The sequence below is a fragment of the Paralichthys olivaceus genome, chromosome 5, assembly GCF_024713975.1.
Source record: "Paralichthys olivaceus isolate ysfri-2021 chromosome 5, ASM2471397v2, whole genome shotgun sequence".
In the NCBI taxonomy this organism is placed as follows: Eukaryota; Metazoa; Chordata; class Actinopteri; order Pleuronectiformes; family Paralichthyidae; genus Paralichthys; species Paralichthys olivaceus.
This window is the reverse complement of record NC_091097.1, coordinates 6,514,531-6,540,857: the sequence shown is the minus strand read 5'-3', so window position 1 is coordinate 6,540,857 and position 26,327 is coordinate 6,514,531. Positions and strand designations below refer to the sequence as shown.

The 26,327-nt window shown below is 40.9% G+C and overlaps 1 protein-coding gene across 4 annotated transcripts in view; it reads right to left on the bottom strand.

Moving 5' to 3' along the window:
• The window catches only part of spop (speckle type BTB/POZ protein), a 93,088-nt gene that overhangs the window by 38,683 nt on the left and 28,078 nt on the right, over positions 1-26,327 (bottom strand). For all 4 annotated transcript variants that reach the window (XM_020094185.2, XM_020094187.2, XM_020094188.2 and 1 more), the window contains 3 exons: positions 8,848-9,130; positions 7,576-7,697; positions 5,367-5,518 (listed from right to left, as the gene is read on the bottom strand). In XM_020094185.2, coding sequence (XP_019949744.2) covers positions 5,367-5,518; positions 7,576-7,697; positions 8,848-8,925 — 352 coding nt within the window. In that variant the 5' untranslated portion in view covers positions 8,926-9,130. The remainder of the gene's footprint in view (positions 1-5,366; positions 5,519-7,575; positions 7,698-8,847; positions 9,131-26,327) is intronic.

Below are 26,327 nucleotides of genomic sequence, written 5' to 3'. Positions count from 1 at the left end.
GCCAAGGTGGCGGCTGTGCAGCCACTCTGCCATAAAACAAAAAAGAGCTGGACAGTGATGGAGGGGGTCGGTGCAACTGAAATATCCAATGGGGAAAAAAGAGAGTGATGAAAAAAAATGGTATATAGAAAGAATATCGAGCACTTTAGGAGATGTGTTAAGTTTAAGTTGTGTTGAGATCATATAGATTTCATCAACATTTAGAAAAAAAAATTGAAACTAGTGTGAAATATCACACAAATTAAGATATGTGTAGACATCATTCAATTAATAACAGAGATGATTTTCAAGTTTTTACCTCACTGTAAATGCCAGCTGCACTTTGATAGTTTCCTGGCCGTGAATAGCAAAGTTTCTCACCCTGCCAAAAAAAGACTGAAGGTGATAAAAAAGGTGGGAAAGAAAATCATGTCTGAGCTGAAGACAGACAGAAGACAAAGAAGAAGAAGAAGGGAAGCAGAACCGATGCCAGGGCGTTTAAGCGAGCAGGACATCCATATTCAGATGGAGGGCTCGGGGGCACGGCTGGCACACAGAACGAGAAGGTCACCAGAAGACGAGCCGGTGTGTAGGGAGCCGGCCGACACAGCAGCCAGAGTCAACATCTCTCTCGCTGTCTGTCACTCTTCAGGCCTTATCTTTCACATGTTCAGGTTCAGCAAAAAACCCTGCACTCACCTCAGCTCGCTACCACTGACCTGAGCACTCACATCTACTTCCCAAACCCTCAAACTATTGACATGAAAGGGCAATTAGCAAAAGCATCAGCTGTGAACACCTCAGTCTATGAGAATGTATATTAATCTAACTTTAACTTCATCCCGTTGTATACTTGCATTGACGTCATTTGTTACCTGTGGTACTGTTGACCCAGAATGGCAGGAAGGAAGGACAGAAAATTAGGCATATCTCGTGTTTCTATATTTATGTGTGTATATAATGTGTTAAATATGTTTGTGTGTTTTTATAAAACAATTTCAACGTGCAATATGTGAAGGAAGACCTGGCGATTAACAAGAACTGGCCAACTGAATTACAGAAGCCTCTTGGATGAGAGATGAATTGACTTAATCAAGTAGTGACACACACTGTCTACAATGACTCTAATTGAGGCCACATTGTGGTTGGAAACGTTCGCAATTACTAGTCAATAAAAAAACTGGGCCCTATTTTTGTGCACCATGAGACATCATGTAAAGTGCAGTTACATGACCAGTGCGCAGAGGGAGTGACTGTGTGCATTTGGTATTTTGCTGACAGGATCTGCTTGGTGCATGTGGAAACAGGGAGGGATTGAGATGTACTGGGTGTGTTAGTGGTGGGTTTACGAGACATAGTTTTATACATTTATCCTTCCCTTTAAGGAGGTTTATTCTCTGAATTGAATATATTTATATATATTTATTTGTAATGGGCATACACAGTTTACAGATTTACCTTGTAACAGCACCCCCCTCACCTCTCTCTCTCATTCTCTGAGACTCGTGCAGTCAGCCCTCACCAAAATGACACTAAACTGTTGCACTAATTGTTACATACTAAATATTTGACTACTTTTATCATTTGTTATGGTTTACTGACTTGTGCAGAGTTTTGAGATGTGAAGCATTTTAAGGTACTCCAAATACCATCCCATACATAAGTAAGCAAAAGTACAGATTGAGGCATTGTTGGACCATTTCTATTGCAGCATTCAAAGGGTTAAAGCTTTATTCCCATATACACGCTGTGATCACACTGGCTGGCATAAAGCAGGCGGATACACACATAAACATGACACACAGCCTTTTAGAGAAAATCTAATCCCTATTGAAGATTGAGCTCTATAAACTAGTGTCAGCACAAACATGTCTATTGACATTCTTTCTTCCAATGTCAATACCATCTGATTATGTAGAGACTGACCAATAGCTTCTACTCTATTAGCCATGCTCCACTTACCCACACAGAATGCCTGATCACCTCCATCCGTTACCGGGGCCAACATACTCTGACAAGCTCACACCCTGAGCTTCAATTAACTGAAACAAAAAAAAAAAAACACAGAATTTCCAGCTACAAAATATAGAGGCAGCCCGCACCAAATATCTGCTGCAGATAGACTCTCTGTCCAACACATACACATAAGCTCACTTAGCCTTTGGCTACAACAAAGCAAAAACCATTGTCTGTAGGGGAGACTTAACAAGGAGACTATTTGAATACAAAACAGCTTGCGGCATAGGATGAGAACTTTCCATCTTTCCTCTCCAAGCTGTCAGAACAGGAGTCTGCAGGGGGGCAGCTGTTTTCTCTGGCAAAAGGACAAGGAAGGAGGGGGTGTCAAGAGACAAGTTACAACCCACCCGACAGCCCCAGAGGAAAACCAGCACATTAAGCCAGGGAGAGAAATGATGTGGCCGAGCCGAGAGTACGGTAGTGCGGCGTCTTGAGAAGGGGGGGGGGGGGGGGGGGGGGGGCGACTGGCTGCCAGTACTATTGCTGCCTGAATCTATCTCCATTAGCAAGTACGGACCATCAGAGGACCCAGACACAAGACGCACACACTCTCTAGTGGGGGCTTTAGGGCTGACTGATGCTGATGGGGTGTTTCATCAAGTATTGTCACCCCTTTCCAGTCAGAACCTGCCATGATAGCACTGTCTTCATATCTCCCACTGTATTTATGCCTCTTCTTTTAACTACCGCACAGAATCCTCAACAAAATCAAGATTTATACCTTCTCAGAGTGGGTAAAGCGTAACAGTGCTTCTCCATTAGTGACAGAGACTGGTTTGTAAGTGAGAGTTTGCCTCACCCAGAAGTTTCATGAGATTGAAATTCAAACAGACACCTCAAACACAAACTTCAGCCATTCAGATGTTCAGCCTATTACAGAGGATTTCCATCAGTTCGATTCTGACACGCACCTGTGAAAGCAATGTTGCTTTGCTATATTTCAGAATGTTGTGCTCACAGTTTCAAAATATTTCAACACTGATTACGTACTCATTGTCCTAGCTTACTATTCTGGTTTAAATAACTAAAGAATTAATATGCATTGTATTAAAAACTGTCCCCACAGGGACCTGCCACATAAACAGTCCACATCCTCCTAGCTTTCTTAATTAAGGCACTTTATTTTTATTTGGCCTTTTTTCCTAGAGGCCTGGATTTAATTGGATTCTAAATGATCCAGAACCAATAGAGTGATCTTTACAGCCATATTCTTGGATGGAGTGCTCACTAAACTGTCACAAATATACTGGCAGCTGGGTAATTTTCTCCTGTGACAGGGCAACCATAGTGGAGGGCCCAGGTCTCCCTAAGGGGATTGTGTGAAGATTGGAGGAGGGCATATGGCAAGAATGGGATGCGGTGTGCACCATAGAGCACACCATTTATCGGCAAAAGCCCCTTGGGACACAAAAAGAGAGGAGAATCAGAGAGTGAGAGCCTCTTCACTCAGTATTCCCCCTGTTCTGGAATTTCTGTGGTCATTTAGGGAAGCGGTGCTCAAGAAATGGCCAAGGAGTGAAGTCATAAAGCTCAAAGGTCTGTTTATTGCTCATACCAGAGGAAAATCATCTCCACAATACCACATAGCCAACAGCATAATGTCAGGAAAGACAGCTTTAACAACTTAAACTGCACTGAGGTTCAGTTTTCTTGAGCCTGCTGCTGAGAATTAAGAGGTGGTGTTTCAATATTACAAGACTGAAGATGAAAAAAGGGGGATAAAGGGAAAAGAAAATGACATTATGGATGTGGCAGGGAGGAGAGAGAGGTCTGAGTGAGCAAATGAGGGGTGGAAAACACACACAGGGGGATGGGGGTGTCAAGTTCACGTGGGGGAATGTTTCTTAGCAGGAAAAATGATTTCCCTTTCTACACAAGTTGCACCGCAGGGGGTTGTACACAGTTTCACCGCACATGCCTCCGATTCAAAAACACTTCCTCCTCCCACCTCTCCTTTCCTCCCCTCTCCACACCTCCCACCTGCACCGTTTTCCCTCTTCCACGCTTCCTGTACAGTATGCTGCAGGGTACTGGGAGAGAGGAGGAAGCCAAAAAGCCTGATAACCAGGAAGCGGTCACATCTGGCCCTCACTAATTCAATTCCACACAAGTTTGCTTTTCCTCCCCATAACATAACCTAATTAAAAAAGCAGGAATTGGAGGCGCATTCATTTCCAATTCATCAATGAGGAGAGATGCAGAGGAAGACTTCTAAAAAGGTTGGGTCTTTTTTAATTAAAATCAAAATTGCCCCACGCTACTTTGAATTATATATTTACCAGAAATGAATCCAACCGGCAGTGATTACACAGGCCCATATGGCTATCAATACTTCACATTATTAGACACACTTGGCGTATTAGACACACTCCCCACCTCATACATTTACAAATTTCACCGACCAAAAGACTCAGGTGTGACAAGAGTTTTTCATTTTGAAACTTTGAAACTTTGTAATATCCTCAGTTTTCTGCTGAAAGTAGACCTGAAAGTTGGACTTAGAGGTGCGGTAAACAATTTTCAGCAACTAGGGTATTTGGGCACATGCACAAGACGGGGCAAGGGGAAATTTCCATGGGAATGGTCATTAACAGTGTATGCTAATGGAAAACTATTCCTTTTTCTTGGAACGATTCATAAAAATGTGGAAATATCACATGTTCCAACTTAAATAAGATAATTATCATTCATCTGCCTACTACTATCGAGGGATGGGAGGACAACCTGAAAAAGAGGATAACATACACTGTCACTACTGTTTCAGAATGTAACAACTACAGTCAGCCATTGGAAATGCCTTTCTGCTACTGCTATGTCACAGGCTGTTATACTTCCCATCATTTTCACAGCGGGGATCAAAATGCTATGAGCCGAAGCTCCACACACTACAGCTAACAAAGAAGATAGTGAAATAACGAAAGGGCACATACCCCTATAACCATCGGTACAGTGGTCCCTCCCAACAGTGGAGGGACTACCAAGAGTTCAAAGCACTGACAAAAGATGAAGAGGTTGCTCTGTTTCTGTTTGGCAGGTTCTTAGACATTTATCCACAATTATTCACATTAATTTGAACTTTTTGAGATCAGTGGTTCGCCTTGGCAATGCACGTGCATGAATGTAGGGGTGGAGTTTCTGAAGGACCAGTAAAGGGAGGGGAGTATTTGTTTTATTATGTGCTCGGTATAAATATCAACAGTCATTCCCTAAAATCACTTACCCCACCTTTAAATACTTTGGTTAGTTATAGGGATAGTTGATATGTTGTTACCACTGAAACTCTGAAAGGGTTTTGTGGACTCATACACTTGTGGGTGAACTATCCCTTTAAGCCTGGGATTGGTTATGACCTGGTGGCTCTGACTTACCCATGGCTTTGGTCTCTTCTCCCTTGGCATTGAGGATAGAAAACTTAAACTTGGCGCGCACCTCACTCTTTGGGCAGCTTACTAAGAGCAAGTAAAGTGACAGATAGTCTTTGCTCTCCTCATCCAGACCTTTAGGATTTACACGCAAACACCTGAGGGAAAGAAAAGGAAGAGACTGGTAAGACAGATAAAGCTGAAGAGTGAACTGATGCTTCAGTGCTTAGAGACCTAGAGGCACTTTTCTTCATAACTGTATGCAAAGATAACATTGTTGTAGTAATGAAAAATTAGGCGACTGTAGGAAAATAAAAACCTCCGTTAGAAGAGCTGGAAAGAAAGCCCTACTCTATTTGGTAAATCCATAATGAAAAGCTTTCAGTTTCAAAGGTTTTCATAAAAGCTGTAGTACAACACTGTGGACCAAAGAGGGAAGTATTTTTGACACAGCAACATAAATACATGCCAATATTTCACTGTCAGCAGCAGCAATAATCTGGCAAAAGGCTGAACTGCCAAAAGCAAAACATTTTACAGCTCAAGCGTGCGCACGGAGGGAAGGGATCACCTCTGCTTCAGAAATGCAACAGAAAAATGCTGGTTCTGGAGTACCAATATCGTAAGACTGTAACACAACATTGATTATTTGACCCACTGTGTTTTCTGAATGGGGGTTAGCAACTAGCTTTTTGGCTAAACTCCCTGAAACTGACAACAAATACAGTCAGCCAAGTAAACAAACAATATATTTAATAACTTAGATTTGCTGTGCTCAGTAACGGTACATCAATGCTTCAGCTGAGTCATTGTGTTTGTTTGGTTACAGAGAGCAGACTCAAAACAATCCTAGCTTTGCACAGCGTCTTTGTAACATATGGTTTGTAGGTTGCACATGCTGTTATTTAGTTTAAAAACAGTAAAGGAAACACATGCCCATATAGAAAATTACTTAACATAAGAAGCATCTGGAAGCTGGGGTCCCACTAAAGCACTTGAGACAAAACATTTGGAAGTGTCCTCATTAATCCAGTCATCCATCTATCCATCCATTCATGTCTAGGTCACAGTGACATCAGAAGAAGCAGAAGTCCACCAGGAGGTTCTCACATCTTAGGGTATTACCAGACCAGGAGGAATCTGTAAACCCTCTAGCATGTTTTTGATATTCTCTTATCCTCTACCATTTGAATTTGCTTCCACAGGAAGACATCTAGAAAGTATCCTGATCAATACAAACCACCACAACTCTGTCCAGAGCAAACTGAAATCATATTGCCGCAAGTTTTTCCTGCTGGTCAGAACTTTCATTCCATCACGCTGCATGGCATAAGCCTTTCATGGGAGGTTGATCACTGTGACAACTCGATATGCAGAGCACACTTTCTTTTTCTATCTTACAAGCACTGTCCCAGACCTTCAAATGATACTGAAGAGGTGAATCAAACCAAGACAGTCAATATCCAAAATCTTAAGAATCGATTTGTCACTTTGGAAGCACAAAGTAGCCTGCATGTCCGTTTCCTTAAATACATCATCTGTCTTTTCCCAGGAAATCCCACAGTGTTTTCATGTAAAATGGAATATCTCCTGGAGGCGTCCAAGAGGCATCTGAGTCAGATGCTAATGCAACCTCAACAGATACTTTTATATGCCAAGTGTAGAGCTCTAATCTGCTCTGGGGAAACTTGAATTGATGTTATTTTTCCATTTCTGGGCAAATTTGGTGCCACTGCACCCCCCTTAATACCTCTATTCAAGGCATGGTCAAGGCTTCTCCGAATCTCCAGACATTTTTCATGAAAAATAACGTCTGACTGTATGAATTGAATTTGAAAATGTTTCACCATATTAATGAATATAAGTTTAACACTTTTCTCCTAGTATTTATGTGTTTTATTTTTCACTCTGAGGCCAATGCAACATGAAAAAAAGAAGATAACGCCAGATTTGTCTAAATTCAGGCATTGACAATGACACAAATTAATTATTCCGAAAGAACAAAAAAGTAAACGTCATTGCTGATTCAGAATATATGAAGGGACAAAGGATATCACTAGAGCAAAAGGGAGGTTAATGAATTTAATCCCTAAAAAAGCAATGCTCTACCTCTTGAATGAAGACAACAAGTAAATGACCCTTGAGAGAGCTGCGTGAGTTCTCAGAGATCTCCTCTATAGATTTCAACAGCTCCACTAACTAGCCTTTGACTAACCATTTGAGTTTGTCGTTGGCTCCTGAGGAGAAGGTGGAACTTTTGATGACCTCTCCCATCTCCTCGCGACAGAAGCTGAAGTTGTTGATGGTCCACATGTAGGAGAACTTCACCACTTTGATCTGCACAGAAAGGACACAGGAAGGGCTGAAACCAGACCTCTTTATTTATATATTTATCTATTCTATATGGGTAAGTGGTGTTTGGTCAGCCTGGACTTCAAAAACCGCACATCAAAACTGCCTTTCATCTAAATAAACACCGACAACAAACGAATGGGGAGAAGAAAGGATATTGTTAAAGTAGCAGCACAAAAACACAAAACAAGGACAGAGATGAAAAAACAGATATCATCAATGACACTTTATCTACTGTGGCTGCTAACAGGGGAATAATATCTGAACTAGCAAGGTTTATACTGCAATGACTCAAACAAACACAATTTCGCAGTATAGGTAACCATTCAACAAGTACATTTGTGAAATGACACCGATGTCAAAATGATGCTGATAATCAAGACATGGTTAATGTCCATTCAGCTGCTCAATGGATGATCAACATATGCTTCCTGTTTGGTTCTTATCAGCCTTTACTTGCTGCAAAGACTTACTGACACACTAACAGTTCCACCTCGTTGTCACTCAAATCCTTGCTCTTACTTTTGATCATTGTTACTTCTTCTTCCTGGTGTTCTTTCTGTAACTAAGCAACCAACTCATGTGCCTGCTTGAGTAGGCAATCTGCTTCTTGTTCACACCAGCAGGCACATGAGCTGTGTACGTGAATAATAATGTCATATGCATGTCAGGTGTTTCTCACTTTGTCAACGCTGATGGGGATGTTTTGCAAAACAAACTTTTTCCTCCATGTTTGGGCCTCTCGCCAAAGGAGAATGAGCTCACGGAAGAAACTCATATTTTCCAAAAAACATTTGCAGCAGTGTAGACAAGGCCTCAGTGTTATGCTCTCAATACAGTAACTGTCCCACACTGAGTAAAACTAAATACAAATCTCTGTTTCGTAAGCAGCTGATACACTGTGAGCTGGATAACACATTCATCAGTGAGTCAGTGATCACATCTTTAATTTCTCAAAAACGTATAATTTTCTATTCAGTGGTGATTGTGTGTTTGATCAATAACATCAAATACACATCTATTTACACAAAACTGATGACAGCACTATATGAAACATTTTCACCACTTCAGAAGAACGAGTCCTGTAATTCAAGCACTAACACCACACATCCGCAAGTCATGCATCCCTCCTCACCTGAGTGTAACACCAGCTCTCAGCCATGGGGCTGCTGGACATTTCTGCGGGGGGAGGGGGGCTTGGGGCTCTGGACATTGCCAGCCTTGATGCAGGGAGAACCTGAATGGGGCCAGAGCACCAGCCAGGAGTTGGGTGAGGTGATGCAGGGTGTGTAGAGGAGAGGAGGGACGATTATAGGTCAAGCTGGCAGCGTCTTAAACAACACCTGCCATAATGAGAGCTGCAGAGAGATGAATCCAGTACAACAGGACGCGCAGACTCCAAAATAGCTACGGGCAACCTGTAGGGACACAGAAATACAGTCATTAAAATAACTCTGACTTCATACGAGTGGAACATTTCTATGAAAATGTGTGACCTTGTGTATGTTGTTGTGCGTACGTGTCTGTATTTGTTCACATCAAGGCAATTTCTAATTGAATGGTTAGTGTAATAGAGCAGTATTTCCCAGTTAGTAGAACACAAGGTCTCTGAATTCATTTGTTTTAAAAGAGGCGTCAGCATTCAGAGCACAGCAGTGGCACGCGCTCTGCTTTACTGAGGGAAGCCTTCCTTAATCTGCGCGTGGTGTCGTCTTTGTTTTGCTTTGAGAGGAGCAGAGTGCTGTGCCAGCCATCTGATTCCAGCCAGGCTGCACCCATCTACTGTGAAAGGGCAAGACGGAAGACTTTCATCTCCAGCTGCCAGTCTATATTCATACAAATACACACACAAGGTCGCACAGTACTTTCAAAAGGCAGCAACGGCTAAGGAAGCTCAAATTGTTCTTTTTATAAACACCCGTATCCTGGATTTTTTCAAGCCTCTTGTTGATACCCATGGCTGGAAGCATCACGTTTGTCTGTCCGTCCATCCCATTCTTAGAAACACAGTATCTTACGAATGTTTTAAAATTTGGGTGAAAACTTCCACATTTACTACATAGAATTTGGAGGTCATAGGTCAAAGGTCAGGGTTACTGTAGTCTTACTCACTGGATGCATTGGGAAATATTTTAGGCAGAATTCTCCTCCCCTTCCGCTGCCGTAAAGTTTCATCTTCAAAAAGTTTTGAAAAAGATTTGGATCTTGTTATCACACAGTCGACATACGTCTTTCACTGATTATTTTTTCTCCACGAATGAAGTTATGTTTTCGTCTGCGTTTGTTTGTTTGTCTGTCTGTTAGTTAGCAGGATTACACAAGAACTACTGGACGGATTATCACGAAACCTGATGGAAAGGTGCAGTATCTGTCCCATTACATTTTGGTGTGGATCCAGTCCAGGGGGCAGATGCAGGACATTTTTCACTTTCTTTAACATAATGGATGTTTGTCAGTTTTTTCCTTGGTTTCTCTTAGATTTATTAAATTCTCAAGCACTTACTCAGCACAGTGCAAATAGGTTTGACTCTGCAAGTAGGGTAAGGTTAGTGTGATCTCAAAAAACATGTTTTTGGCTCTGTAAAAGTCATATCTCACCAACGCCTTGAGGAGATTTCTTAATTTGGACTCAAATGGACTGAATAGATTTTTGTAGTCAAAGATCTGGAGTCACAAAAGACAGCTTCGGACATCATTCAAGAATTTATGCACTCGTTTTTAATAATTGGGTAAAATTATGACCTGATGATTACATCCAAAAAGTCTAAGTTTATTGTGAACTTCTGCAAAAATATATCATGATTCAGGAAATGAATTGAGATTGTGACCACATTTCCTGCTACTTGACTGCTTGGCGGAGAAACACAAGCTTGAGGCTGTAATTCAAGGTTTCATTCTGAAATGCTAAAATTGAGATTTGCACTGAAAATGCCACATCCTGTCTCACTTTTCTGTTTGTGGCAAATGTCAAATATTTCTTCCTTTACAACAAAAGCAGCCTCGTGGGAAAATCTTGAAAAAAAAAAAAAAGCGAAATAAAAAGGCACATGTGAAAGTTTGGTTTCAAAACTTCATTTCTCTGGTGCCTAAATCCCTCATTTCCGCTGGATTCATATCCCTGCTCCTTTCAAATTCCCCCCCACACATTTCATACCCAAGTCATCACAAGGTCTCTGGATTTGGCTTTTCCCACTCAACCTGCACATCCTCTCCTGAAGAAACCATCCACTTCGTTGCTTAATTAGTGGCTGATTGAAATAAAAGTTCAGGACCTGCATGGGAAAACTTGTCAAAAACAAAGTATGAGAGCAAGAGTGCATAATAGATGGAGCAAGAAATGAGAGAAAGGTATAAAGTGAGAGCGACCTCTGTCTTTGCGAAAGGATTGGAGACGGCAGGGGCGACACTGAGACCTCGATAGGTCCAGACTGAGACATGGCTTAATTAATGTTTAGAGATAACGCCTGGATCTGATCTTTCTCAATTCTGCGCCCCCCTTTTCTTCTTTTGTGCTATTTGTATCTGATGAAAAACACTGGTGGCATTTTCGCTCAGTAAAACAATAAAATATTAATCACAAAAGTTGGGAGAACAAGGCTGCCCTGATTTGCAATTTAAATTACCTGAGACTTCCTGGCAATTAATTATAGTCTATGTGAGTGAGTGAGGGCGTACAAGTGTGTGTGTTTCTCTACGTGTGTGCGTGTGTGTGTCATCATTCAGGCTTTGTTTCACAGCATATCCCAAGCACAATTTTCCAAGTGCTCCTCTTGTACATTGTCCCTTATAGAGCACCATGAATGCCTAGTAATCACAGGGAATCAATTTAAGAGAACATGACAACACTGGCAGCACTGCTAACAGCCTCACAGCTTTCTAAATAGACCCAGATGACACTTAACCAGAGTAACACTGAAGATATCTTTTTTTCATCCTTTTCATGACAAACCAGCGGCAGGAGGAAAGACGTCAGAGAGACTGAGTTGATGTGTGCTAATCTACAGCTTCCCTCAGTAGAAATGTCTTCAGACAGTTCATTTGTCATGGGAAATCAGATGACGACACTGTGAATGGGAAAAATGACAAATAGGTGGTAATGCACAGTGCATAGAGAAAATAAATAATAATAATAAATATATTCAAATTACAGTGTACATCTGGAAGAGATTTGCAAAGACTGTGTATCCCCTCCGAATGCCATAAAACTACCATGGAGGTAATGGAGGTGCTGTACTTCAGATAAGGGCTGAAGTGTTTGATGCAGCTACTTGGATTTCCTCAGCACCTCATAGGCTGGATTAAAAAGTAGAGGAAATTATGAAGAGGGTTCGAAGCTGCGAGACGTCAATACAGAAAGAGAGCAAACAAGTTGGAATTCTAAGCAGAATGCGTGTTAATCTCCTCGCCAGCAAATGCAGCAAGAAGCACACAACAGCTTATCGCATTGCATACATATGCATACAAAGGCCCTGCAGTGGATTCTACATTGTGAAGCCTTTCTTGTTGAGGTCTTACCGGGATTCAATGCAGAAATTTCTGAGGGCTGTTGTTATACTGATTATAGTGGAGGGTGTATCTTTTCTCAAGTTTAAACAGCCATTCAACACCATGAGCTATACAAAGATGCATTAGATTGAAAGAGTGTATGTGACAGACTCCACCTTTGTACAAAGAACAACTGATGCAATATTGTGATTTAGTGTAGGATGACAAGTGGTTTTTGATTTTCTCTCTGTCTGTCTGTTGGTTAGCAGGATTATGCAAGAACTACTGGATGGATTACCACGGAACTTGGTGGGAGGATGTGGGATTGGTCAGGGAAGATCCCGTTATATTTTGGTGCAGATCTGAAGGGAGGCGACCCAGCAATAACAAGAAAAAATGCAAACATTTTCCTTGATTTCTTGAATAATTCTTCTGCCATGTTTATAGAGGACTGACATTTATGAGCGTGATTAGGTGGGCCTTGGCAGAGGTATGCACTTTCTGAGTTCTAGTGTTAATTATCATTTGTTATTTTTTCATTTTCAATTTTCAGCCATTATACAAATACACAAAGTAAAAAATACAAATCTATAAATTTTATTTATCAAATGCATTTTTCAACTTAAATGACTAATCGACAACTGACTTATGATTGTTTCAATAAAGACATGATATAGTCATGTCTTACACTGTTAGAATAGTTTGTCCCTTTATCTCAGGAACCAAAATTTATAAAGAATTTGGTCTCCTTTGCTTCAACATCTTCTAACATGATTTGCATTTTATCGAAGTGGAAAAGAAGAATTACTGGTTGAGCTTAATACTTTTGGTATCACATATTCTTAATAAAATCCAAACTCTTTAAACTCAGGTACTTTGAAACTATTATGCAGTTTCATAGCACTCTAGCCACGTTGGCTGAACTGGGATGTTAGAAACAGCAGACCTATCACCACAAAAGGTGCACATTTGTATGTTCTGTATGTGCAATGCAGCAAGTGTGCAAGCATATGTCAAAAGGGAGGGGAGGAGGATGGGCCACTTCCATCCTGCCTGCTTTCATGGAGGGGGAGCCAGACTAGGAGAGAGAGACCTGGAGCCCATTTATATTCATTACGGAGAGACAGTCCGCTCTCACTCTGCCAGTCCAGGCTCCATCTCTCTGTCACACACCTCAGCCCGCCGGGGAGGAGAGTCTGACAAACCAACAGACAGATAGATTCAACTTCCTCTGTATAAACAAGAGCTAAGCAAGATGATGCCTCCCCCATCATGATGAGAGCTGGAAGCTGCCAGCTGCCCAGTGTACTGACCGCACCACATCAACACATCAGCTCGTGGTGTTGTAATGCCTGTGCTGTGATATTAACTCCATCTGTAAATTTTACACGGTGATAGCATATATCTCTGCGCATATGTTACCTCCATCTGCAAATCTGATAACATGAACAGCTTACAATGCATAATTATACTCCAGGACACATTTCTGTTCATTTGTTTTTCCATCTGTGCTCGTGACAATCCGGATCGCTGGTGATGCACACGTTGCCTGCACAGCTACTGCAACCTGCCAGTCTCTGAACGCAGTGGATATTTATATAGTTCAATATGGTTGAATATGCTACTGTTACCTTTAGTACATCTCTTATGCAAATAGACAAACACTTGCAAACAGGTCCCTTATGGATCTGGTTCTGTGTTTAAATGAATGTTTTCTGCTGCAATCTAAATTTAAAGTGTTACCAATCAAACAGTAACAGAAATAAACATGTTGACACAGTGGCCTCTGAGATTGTAATGCTTAACACGCACCGGAAATAAAAGGATCTACGAAAAAATGGAGCTACAACTTAATCTATTTTTAGATCTATGCCACAAATGAGGCTACATACTTCCTGCCTGATGAAGGCACGAAAGAAAGCCTCATTTACACCCTCATAATTAAGGGTCTATTTCATATAAATCCTTTTGTAGCAAATGTTTGATTTTGAGAATTTTTGATTAAATTGACTTGACTTGTCTTGCCCTGTTAACTCAATCAAAAAGGTTTATCCTCTGTACAGTGGTGATTTGACAGTATTTCTTCATCTTGTGTGACTTAGATCTTCCCTGTCAGACGTGGATGAGCTGTCAATGCTAAGCCTCAGCTGTACTTAGTCTCAGCTGCGCTTTAATCTGCGAGCAAATTTGCTGATATTAAAATCTAAGACTAAGCCTGAGCATATTAACATGCATGTTGAGGAGTTAGCTCATACAATTAAAACGTTTCCTCTTTCTATTGGCTGGCTCAAAGTGGACAGGGCTTATCAATTAACTCAGCGACCTCGGTAAAGTAAGTGCTCATGCATAGCAGAGCTGCGGAGTGGACTCTATTGACCTCCTGTTGGGCTGAGAGAGAGAGAGAGCTTAGACCTGTTTGCCTACTTGTCTTTTGCTGAGAGCTGTGAAGCCAACTGCCTCCGGAATGTTTTCTCTTGGAACAGCCGCAAAATTTGAGCAAGAATATTTTCAACAACATTGATTGGGCAGGGTGATTGTGGGACAGCTGCCCGAGCTGGCCGCTGATGTCGACTCAGGGTAATCCCCCAAACAACCCATTGCTCATTTCTTTCTTTTTTCATTACACTCATGCAGACTTTAGACTATACGGTGACCACAGCCAAGCATTAATAAGCCAATTTATTCTTAGAAAACACTGTGCTAACATTTAGCACAGACAGACAGGCTGATATGCATTATTCTAAATCTATATCTAAATTAAGTATTCCTCCTAAGCACATTCAACAGCAATATATGAAAGCTGTTTTATTTACCATTAATACACCAAACACAGTCACTTTTCTTTAGCCCACTTTATTTTACTAAAATGAGTGCACGCAATTGGTTGATTTTTGTGAGGTAAAAGTTGCTTTGTTGATTACTTTCCTGTCAGTGTCTTGTAGTCCACCATCCTCCCAGCAAGCTGGCAAAGACTCAGCTGCTGCAACACAACAGCTTAAAGGGATATTCCCGGAAAAATGAAAATTCTCTCATTATCTATTCACCACTATGCCGATGGAGGGGAGGGTGAAGTGTGTGAGTCTCAGAGGTAAACAGCGTTGCAGCCAAATCCAATACAATTAAAGTCCTGATGATTTTTCAAACAGAAATACGTTACGTCTGAAGGAGTCACCAGTACTTCGGTGAACTATCCCTTTAAATAGAGGAGGCTGCATGATTGGACTGAACCATTCTGCTGTAGACTGAAGGGGGTGATGTCAGGAGCCACCTTCATCTGTGCCACAGTTGTTTAAACAGGACGGTCTTTTCTCCCCTGCAATAATCTATGGACTGGACAGCAAAGACTATATAAACCTGCAGTTAGGAGCTAGGATAGTGTCACTTGGTCTGAGGAGCAGTCAGTAAGTTAAGTTCTGTTAAGTTCTGTTAAGTTCTAAGGAGCAGTTTTTTTCTTTTCTGTAAATGTATCACTTCTGCTTGTTTTTTTTACCCATCTTTTGTAAATACTTTGGGTGAGTAAAACCCTTATTTTTCCACTAATCCCTGATCTCCTATAGTTTTTATACTTACCCTGGTTATTTAATCTAATTTATGAGTTGAAATAAACTAAGACTTATTAATAATGTGTGTATTGTTATATGTGTATATGAGAGCCTTACAGTTTAGCACTTTGGTGGCAACACACAGATAATTTCAATGCAATCTAATACAAGTTCTTGGGCATCCAGCATCCTCACCATTTAGACAGATACCACAGTTAACTGACAGACCATTGTTGTATGTCATGCATATCAACTGCAAAAAGTTGAAGCCAAAGCATCTTGATAGCCCCCTGGTGGCCAGCTGCAGTATAGGTCATAAACCTTGTCTCTTCCATGTAAACAGATTGGACATAGACCAACCTAAAAAGTTTCTCAAAGATGTTTTTGTTGTTTGAGGTGGTTCTTATCACACACTATTGCTCATTTGTTTATGTCGCTGATAGGTTTGGGTTTAATTAGTTATTTGAGCCTATAAAAAATATGGGGAGACATTGGGACTGATATTTTCAACTGACTCCTGATTGGCCAACGGCATGAATCAGTAGGATCTCAATTCCGCTGCTCCATCCTTTTATCACTATTGAGCAGACTCCAAATGAGGTTATCCCCACAAGATGGCGGGTTATTCATTTTAGGAATATTTTGGCAACATTTCTGGATAGTGGGAGGAAGTGGCGTTTTCCTCAAGATTGTTATAAGTCCATTACATGATGATACATGCATTATATGTTAAACCAATGGATTTTTAAGAAATTGTCAAGTTTGTCCCAAAGTAAGGCCATATGGCAGGGACTTGAGGCGATGAGGCCTGCTGAGGAGTAGGAGGTGAAGACCGACAGAATAGAGTAATGGATATCCTCCTGGAATTCATTACAGATATTGCTCAGATGCTCAACAGAAAATAAAGTCATTATAAAAAAGGGAAAAAAACAAAAAGACACTGCAAGCAACCCCCCCCCCCCCCCCCCCCCCTCCCACACACACAAATTTGTCTCTATCTAAATTCCCTTTAACTTGCAAAATGAAAGGGAAACATCAAATACACAGAACCACCCACTAGCCTCTCCCTCAGGGTCCCTCTTACTGCTGGGAAGAGATGAAAATGGGTGGTACGATGCCGAGACAACACCACCAGGTGGACAGAGGGTGGAGCTGCGTGATTTTGGCTGCTGGAGAAAAGGCTGCGATCACAGCAGCTATCGTGGAGTGTTTGGAGGGTCACCTTGTGAGACAATAGGCAGCGAAGGTAACAGTGAGGTACAGAGATGGGCTGCAGAGTTTAGAGAGACAAAGTACAAGTGAGGGAGTGAAAAAATGCAAAAAAAGCTGAGGCTAAGTGACAAAGTGCTGCAGCCTTGAGCGTATGCATGACGCATGTCTGAACGTAATTCAAACACCCACATGCTAGTTCGCTCTTACACTGCTGATAGTCAACCGTGTGCTCTTCAAACAACCCCCCCTCCCCCTCTCCCATCACCACCCTCTTCCCTTCAGCTCTGGTGAGGAATCTGACAGAGGGTTAACGAAGCCTGTTCATTATAAGGTCAGATTCCATTAAAGGCAGACTGCAGCTCTAATAAAATCTTACAGGCAGCATGTGCAAATGCATCCGGGGGATCAGCAAGACTGATCAAGTGAAGTAAGCTGACCCCCCATTTCTCCCCAAAAAATTATCATACACAGCTGGACAACTGGAGGTGCACTTCATGTCAAATACGCACTTACACAGGAGTTGTAAGTGTAAGACTCAGGAGTTTTGGCAGCTGTCAGGCAGACGTTCGTGAGGGAGGAAAGTAACCCGGAGTTGTCTCTGACATTATTGGCAAGAAAATCTAAACTATATTAGAAGCTGCCGCAGGTGAGTCTGGCAGGCAAAATTGACAGAAGAGAAGAATTTTCTCTGATGTGCGAATGAAAGACACACACGCACACACACACACACACACACACACACACACACACATACATATACACGTGTGAACAAGACGGGATGTGGAGCATGTATGAAAACATTTCTGCTCTAGAACAGTGTCCGTCCATGTTGCCCGAGGCACTGCTGAAAGCCCTGACACTCACTGAGAGAGAGAAAAGGAGGGTGAAAACAGGGATAAGAGAATGCCAGGACAAGTGGGCACACAAGCATGACAGGGCTGAGCACAGACTCGGCGGCCGCGTTGAGGAGACACTGGAGTGTGTCGGATCCAGGGCCGCAGGAGGTATGATGGATTAAGAGGCGCTGGCAGAGACAGAGGCCCTCTCTGAACCGTGGAGTTAACCCCGGTGAAAGAACATCACCATCCCTCTCCATATCACTGATGGTGTCTTCTCTGACTGTCTCGCTTTCTTTTCCTCTGTCTTGTTATTTCTCTCCTTTTTAAACCATCATCCAGACTTAAAATGTTCCCTTTTAAACCCACAAAATTGCTAGAAAACCAGGCAACCATGCCAATGTCACAATTCTTCCTTAACGCTTTGATTTGATCGCATTTCCTACTTTAGAAGATATAAAAAATATTCATCTGTGCAGCTAAGATAAGAAAATAAAAAAGTGAAACAATATGTCACAGTGAGATTGCTAAGCCCAAACACTGATGTTAATATCACGGCTTCACCTTAAAGTGAGCGGTAACATCAATACCTTAATTTGAGTGTTATCAAAGATATTTATTCGTCTTTACAAGTCACAAAAAAGAACGTTAAAGCTTTGTCTCGCATTTTGCCACAAAGCTGCACTTTGTGAATGTCTGATAAATAAATTGTCTTGTGTTATACAAACACAAATACCTTTATACTGCAATGACTTCCCGTGAAACACATTACACATGCAAATCAATCTATTTGCATACTCCTCTGCAGTTTTTTGCGCACTCAGCTAGAAATATCAGATATTACTTATTCAATAAGACTGACCTAAAAAAGAACCTTGCACCGCTGCTGTACTTATTTCACAGCAGTAACAGAGGCATGTGGTTTTCACACACAACCCTTGTAAATAAATTCCAGTGTATGTGTACATTAACACTGGTCATCCTGGAGCCTCACATCTGAAGCCTGTCAGTCTGAGCTCTTACAACCTGTCCTTGTGCTCTACTCAGTGTGATCAATCAACCAGCTATACACCCACAGCACAACACGCACACATAACACACTTACACACAGAGCGAATCCACAGTAACTTGAGAGTTGAAAGGATAAAAATTATATACTCTGATTTCTTGGTAATGGCAGAGACCCATAAGCAGCAACATTTCAAGGGATATTGGGGTCCCGAAGAAAAAGGGGACCGGGGAGCTGCTACATTGAACCAAACTGAAGCCACCCTCCAATAAACACATGATACATGATAAGCATTCAACTCAACCAAACCTCTGAAATGACAATGCTTTATGGAAAAAGCGTTGTGGCAGGGGGTTTGTGACTGTGGTGTTGTTGCATCCTCCTGTATATCCGATTATGGAATTTAAAGAGGTAACAAAATTGTTGATGCTGTGGATCAGCCATTCTCTGGGGGGGACCCTCTCAGCTCAGGGCCCCAGGTCATTGCCTGCTTTGCCTTTTGCAACACCCCTGTATCTACGACGTGGCTCCAGCATTCTCACAAAGAGAGAGAGAGAGCTAGAGAGAGAGAGAGAGAGAGAGAGAGAGAGGTTTCGTTCCGCACATATGGCAGAAATAATAATTGGAACTAATATTTAATACTTACCATGTTGGAGTGTGAACCAGATAGTTACTGTATCACAATGAAGAGAAATGAAAATTATTTAACAGAGCTGAATTAATTTACACATTATTATATTGTGACACCCCTTTAATATATGCACATATATATTTATACATGTAGACTCACACACACATCATATATATGTTGTGGCTGAGTGAATGAGTGATCAGAGTACCTCTTCGTTCCCTGAACAAAGATGATAGACAATATACTTGTGCAGCAATGTTTGTATTGGATGTGATCTTGTGGTTTTTTTTTTACCCTCCCTGTTTATTTTCTGCCCTGCAGAGCCTCTCTGCATGAAGTTTCATTCTCATGAAATGAGCCGAGCTTGAAGCAAAAGGGAGGAGTGAATGGAGGGAGAGGGATTTGTTTTGTTACTGCACTCAGTGCAATGATGCAATTTATAATTAAAATGCAAATAGAAAGAAAGGGAGTCTCTCTTCACCTTGTTTCCACTTTACTCCAGCATTCTCAGGGGAGGCCTGCATCTCTGCGCACTATCTATGTGTCCAAGTCAGTAAATCAATTTTCATATGAAGCTCTGAAATCAATTTGAGATTCAGGCTGTACAAAATTTTAAGCACAAGCCACTGCGAAGCTGAGAGAAAACCTGCACGGACCGAAACAGAAAGCCTGTGGCTATAAAACATTTTCTACTTTGCTAAGATGATGTGTGAGGGATTTTTAGAGCCACATCCTTAAACTGTGGGCTAAAAGCAATTATTTTAGGAACAAGAAAACACAGGCTTCTCTGACATGCAAGCCATATGCCTGTCTCTGTTTTGACTATAGCTTATCACAATAGGTGGCTCAAATGTCCCTTAAGCTTCAATCTTGACAAACAACAAAGACAAATGCCATGGAATTAATCATTTGGGGGAGTTTTATTCCAAAAGTGAGCCTGACAGAGAAAACAAGGAGGGGGGGGGGAGTGGAGAGGAAGCTTTTTTCATTGGTTGTCCTTCAGTGTGACTTTGTCATGTAACACATTTCCAGCTCAATTATCTGCATCCAGTGGATTTCAAACACGTTTAGCAAGGACCAGAGAGCTTGGTAATTAGCAGGAGCCCTGGATCATAAGGGGACCAAAAACAAAGCCTGTCTTTAGCTCTATCTTTATCCCTTCCACTTGTCTAATCTCTTCTGATCCTTCTCTTTTCACGGAGGGTGTTGGGCATCATGTATGCAAAGAGTCAATACCTTTATATGCCAAGAGGTTTCAGCTTAAACAAACTAAAGCATGATGCAAAATTAGATAGCTGAACCATAAGAATAGGCTAAAAAATTAAGAACCAGTTTTATGGGTTATCATTAATGATACAGTTAACCTCGTAAAATATATTTAATAGTTAAAATACTGAGTAAAGAAGTTAAAAATGTTTCTCACATCCCAAAATAGAGCAAACCATAGACTGCATATAAGATGTAGCTTCCTCCCACTATCGCGAAATTAGGCTAAAATATACTGCGCTGCCCTCTTACACATTTGGAGCCAGAGTCTGCGCAATAGTGATAGTGTGAAAGAGCCGGGGTGTCTGGGTATCGGTGTCTCGGGGTCCCCCCCCCCCCCCCAATAGCATCAAATGAATCAATAAACTAATTAACAACTTAAGGGAAACCAAAGTTAACCAACCTCCTAATACAGCATTGAATGAACAATAAGGAGAAGCCACTCTTGATGAGACAGACTACCTTTGCTATAAGCTTGATAAAATACCAGCAACAACAAAGCAAGTCTAATATTTCCATCTCCAATATTTCCTGTAATGTTTTCCTGTCAAGAAATCCGAACTTGTGTGATGACATTTAATAGAGTAGCACAACATTTTTGCAAAAATCGATTCGGTGTTTAAAGCATGTCATGATATTATTAGAATTCCACACATAAAGGTTAAGACCATGTCAGACTTTGGTCACCAATCTCCTCCTCATGTTGTTTTCCATTTTAATTACAGTTTGAAATCATGTCAGCTTGGTTTGGCACAGAAATGTAGCCTGAGGTAAAACTGCTTTACGCCCATCTCCAGACAGCTATAAAGGCTCATTTCAGTTCCCCCTTTACTATGGTGCTTTGTTCAGAATGGCTCCTCATTAATTTGCTATAAAATACCCCTTCATCAATTTTTTTAGGAGTCGAAATTATGTTTTGACAAACACAAGTACAAGCCATTAAAAATACCCTGAAAAACATTTTCATTTCTGCTCTTAAGACCACAATGGTGACACAAAATATTTTTGTGTTGAGTGTATGAAAGCTCACAACAGAGTGGACTACTGTGTTTTTGAAATGTTTAACTTGTGGACAGCAGTGGATGAGTAAATAGGGGAGCGATTTCAGATTTTTTCCTCCCTTACTTTTCATTTCCTCCTCACCCTTTTCCTCTCTTCGCTCCAACAATTATAATGAAGTCAGTGAATTTGTGAGATGCCATCTTAAATAGAGTGAGTCGTGTGGGCAAAATAAAAAAAAAGGAGGAGAAGGAGCAATAGTGTAAGAAAGCTGGTGTGAACCGAAGAAATGTCGGAACGTGTCCTCAAATAAAGGTAATATAATTGACAGCAGCCGGTACGAGACCATACATTGAGCTGTTTAGGTTCCTCTCACAGATCCAATGTATGTCTGCCTCTAGAGAAAGAAGAGCTGGTCAAGAGAAACATCACTGAACCAAATATCAATAAAAACATCTTCTTGTGGAATCAAGGGCCATTTTTATGCCATAGGAGAAGAGATGGGGTTTAAACTGCCATTCATCTGTGCAAGTGCATATCTTCACAGCAGGGAACAATATTCCTGCTTCCTACCAAATGTCACTTTTAATCTCCCTCTCCCTGGAGAAGCTTACATCTGAGACCATTCAGCAGTAACCACAGTGACAGGGAGCCACTGTGCAGGGTCATCGGAAGCTGTGGTCCTGGGTCACCCTTCCAAGAAAAACAACAGAATGTTGTATGTTTATGTTCAGGTCGCAAAGCTTGGTCCTGGTGAGCAAAGACGAAAATTGGGGTGATACTATGGAGCGACAGTGACCAAGCAGGCCAGTTTGGACCAGTGACTGTATATAAAGATGGACGACACATGGCCACATCCTCCAACTATATAAATGAAGCCAAAGTATCCCAGCTTATTTCACATTTTCAAATAATGTTTGTGGAAGGTACAGACAAATTATGTTGAAAAATTATGTCTGGCTGATTGAAGCATGAAATCAGTGAAAATAGTAGTAGAAATATCAGACATGCAAGAACGCAAAACAAACATTTTTTGAAATGTTGCATCATGAGAGGTATGTGTGTTTCCATCTGCTCTACTGAGGTGAATAAATCGTCTTTTTACATACAGAAACATACATTAACAAGAAAAGTGTGAAGTCTTAAGGAAAATGCAAGAGAAGATGTTATTCTTCTTTAGTGTCTTCTAACATGAGGCCACATTTTAAAGCACCCATGCATTTCAACATCTATAAAATAACAATAATAATAAATAACAATAAAGTAATGTACAACCCAATGGTTTTAAAAACACTGTCTTTCTAATTAAAGGAGTGAATGCATCTATATCATTATTTAACTCCTAAGAAATATTCCTATTCAGCTTCTCTCAATCCCTTTAGTTGCAGGATACAGAGATGCACTTATACATAGTGGAAATCCAGTCGAGAGCAGGAGATTCGGAGACAGGGAGACAGTTGCACACAGTGCTCTCTGTCTTATTTCTTTACTGTTGCTCTTTTCAGTGAAAGGGAGGGAGAGGAAAGGTAGCTGCGCTAATAAGTTCAGTTCTATCCATCGGTTGCACTTGGTACGACAAGGGTTACTCCTTTGTGTGCCCCAACGTCACTCTGCCTCCCAATTACCACATTTACACACATGCACACACTCACATTCACATTCATTTATATTCAGGGAGAATGTTAAATGCTCTCCATTAAATTCATAAAAGATGGATCGTCTTTTGAAACCAAAAGTGATCTCCTCACCTTTTATACATTGTTATCTATACATTAAAAAGCACATATATTATACAGTGAGGGCTGGAAATGAGCCATGTTACTCTGAAAAGTGTCAAACTACAAACCTGATAATAAAAAAAAGAAAATGCCAGTTAGAGCAAGCCCATAAAAATACTGCCGGTCAGATGAGAACACAAGTGCAAAAACATAAACTTTTAGAATGGAAACATCAGCAAAACTTGGCTCAAGATACTGATTGGATTTTTTTATACAAGTGCTATTGAAAAAATACAATAGTTGCATGAGTGTGTACTCGATACTCAGGACTCTATTTTAATGAACAAATGGTCTAAAGTGCATTCAGCTTGTTTCCAATACCACCTTTGCTAGTTAAACACAAACTATATATAAAAATGGATAACACTATCCCACTTCCTTCCGATATCAAGAAATGAAGCCAAATATCCTGCATATGAAGATTAAGAGTTAAGGTGTTTATTGTCCCTGAGGGGGAATTTGGTTTGCAAACAACCAACACATAACCCATACACATCATAACAGAACATGATAAGCATAAATACATATAATGAAAATGCAATCATCATGAAACAAGTTATATAAACAAACCACACTAAGAGTCCATTAGTCGCTTGTTGAATGTGTGTGTGCAATATCACCAATGCCTTCAGCTTGTGTAAGAGTCCAACATCTGAGCGGACAGCAGATCTCAAATATCGAATTGATTTCCCAGAACGCTGCCAATTTGTGCCGATGATGTCATTTGCTGCGAGACTCTGTGCAGTGGTAATCATAGTAGCGATGTCCTGCCAATACTTCAGCTCAACCAATAACTAGTCAGTGTTGGCTGTCACTTTCACCCTCTTTTTATATCCTATAACTAGAAACATGAGCACCAGAACATACATCCATGTGAACTTCCTAACCTGAGCTACCTAAAATGACTAAAGCCATCTTGTGTTGTGTATGTATTCGATATGTACTTTTAAGTTTGGTACATGCTCCATCTGCTAACATGGAGGAGGCAGCACTGCAGCCAGCCACAAGGTGGTGATTGAGATGCTTTGGCTTGTATACAGTCTATAGTATGACAGCGGACAAATGATGCATGATTCAAGAGGGTTGTACTTTTTCAGTGTCATTTTCCAGCCCCTTAAAAATCCAGGCATGTTCTCACCATGGCAAATTAAAATAGTTTATCTTATTATGATGGTTTTAATGATTTAATTAACACTTTACTGCAAAGGAAACAGGTCTGCATATGACTTTCTTGATAATGTTCCCTTAAAATAACAGTGAATTCAGGCTTTTGTTGGTCAATCACATAATTGTCTTCCACTGCCCATTTTTAAAACCAACACATCTATGAGCTCCAAGACCCTTGTACTTAAAAGTTCCTTTCATATACCTGGTGCAAAATGATGCTGTGTTTTTTAAAGTTGTCTTGCTAATTATGCATGCATTAAGTATCCCAGTTGTTTAGAGTATGATATGTTAATGTGGTTTCGATGACACCACTTTAAGTTTGAATGTATATCTGTATGTAATCTTCTTTTGAGGAGATACACGGCATTAAATAAACTAAAATTCTCAACAGTTTCAATATTTACATAATTTTCTAGTGACATTTTCAATATTCACTCCCAGAAGAACCCTAGTTGAGATAGTGGTGGGCGTTGAGTGCCTGGAGTCGCACATCTCGGTTTGGCTGCTGGCACCTAAATGCCAAACTAGATCCTTGCAGAACTGAAGTGGAAAAGACTGAAAAGTTGCAGCCACAAGCTGACAACTATGTGAATGTGTCATATCATCTGTATTAATCAGCCACCGGCGTGATTTGATATCAGTTCTTTACCTGCATACAGGGACTCATAGAAAAGCCACTATGGAAGAATCAAATCCAAACTCCCACAACACTATTAAGATAACACCCACAAAATAACTGCTGGCATTAGTAAAGGTGATGAAACCGTGTGTGTCATCCTCCAAATCCATGCCGTGGTAATTCCTCTTAAGGTTACATGAATTCCCCCTCAATATTCTTTGCAGCGCAGCGCCTTTTGGAGGGTCATCAGATGTTGCCTGGTGCTGTAGTCGCTTCTGAAAGCAGGAAATGCCAGGCCGATAAAGCTGCTAGACTACCACAAACACACACACGCAAACACACACTGACATTTCACACTGCCACAGTAAATCTGGGACCGTAACCAACAGTTACGCTCTGAATCAAAGCCTTCACAATTCACCCCCTTCTCTTTTTACTATATCTGAGAGCACTCCAGCCACTATCAAACTTTTAGCCCTAAAACTCATCGTCTCTGTTGATTCTGCCATTTCAAATTACTTGTGTTAACTTTTCCACACATTTCGTCTTTTGTCTAAATGGCTCTGACAAATAGGTGACATTGGGTTACCTTTAGTGGAAACTAACTTCACAGATTATCACCCCCTGATGGAGTAATTTGAGCCAGGCAGTCACATTCCTATCTCTGAACGCTGATCAAAAAACTAGAAAGACTTTCTGCGCCGTGGCAGATGCCAAGATGGTGGCAAAAAGAGGCAGTGATGTACGGATGGACAGCAGCAGCTACCCAGACAAAGAATGACGAGAAGAGAAAAATACCAGTGGGAAGCCAGACAGCATTAATCTTGGACCATATTGAAAATGTAAATACATCAAGATAAAAAGACTTGGTAATAAACAAGTAGTATGATAAGATAGAGGAGAGAAAGCACACAAACTGTGCAGGTGATGGACCTTGGTTTTTCTTACACTGATATATCCAAACATAAACAGGTTTTGTTCAGAATAAGATGACCTATGAAAAAATAAGATTAAGGCAGAGAAAAAGGAAGGAAAGACAAAGAAACTGAGAAAAAAGGAGACAGTTGTCAA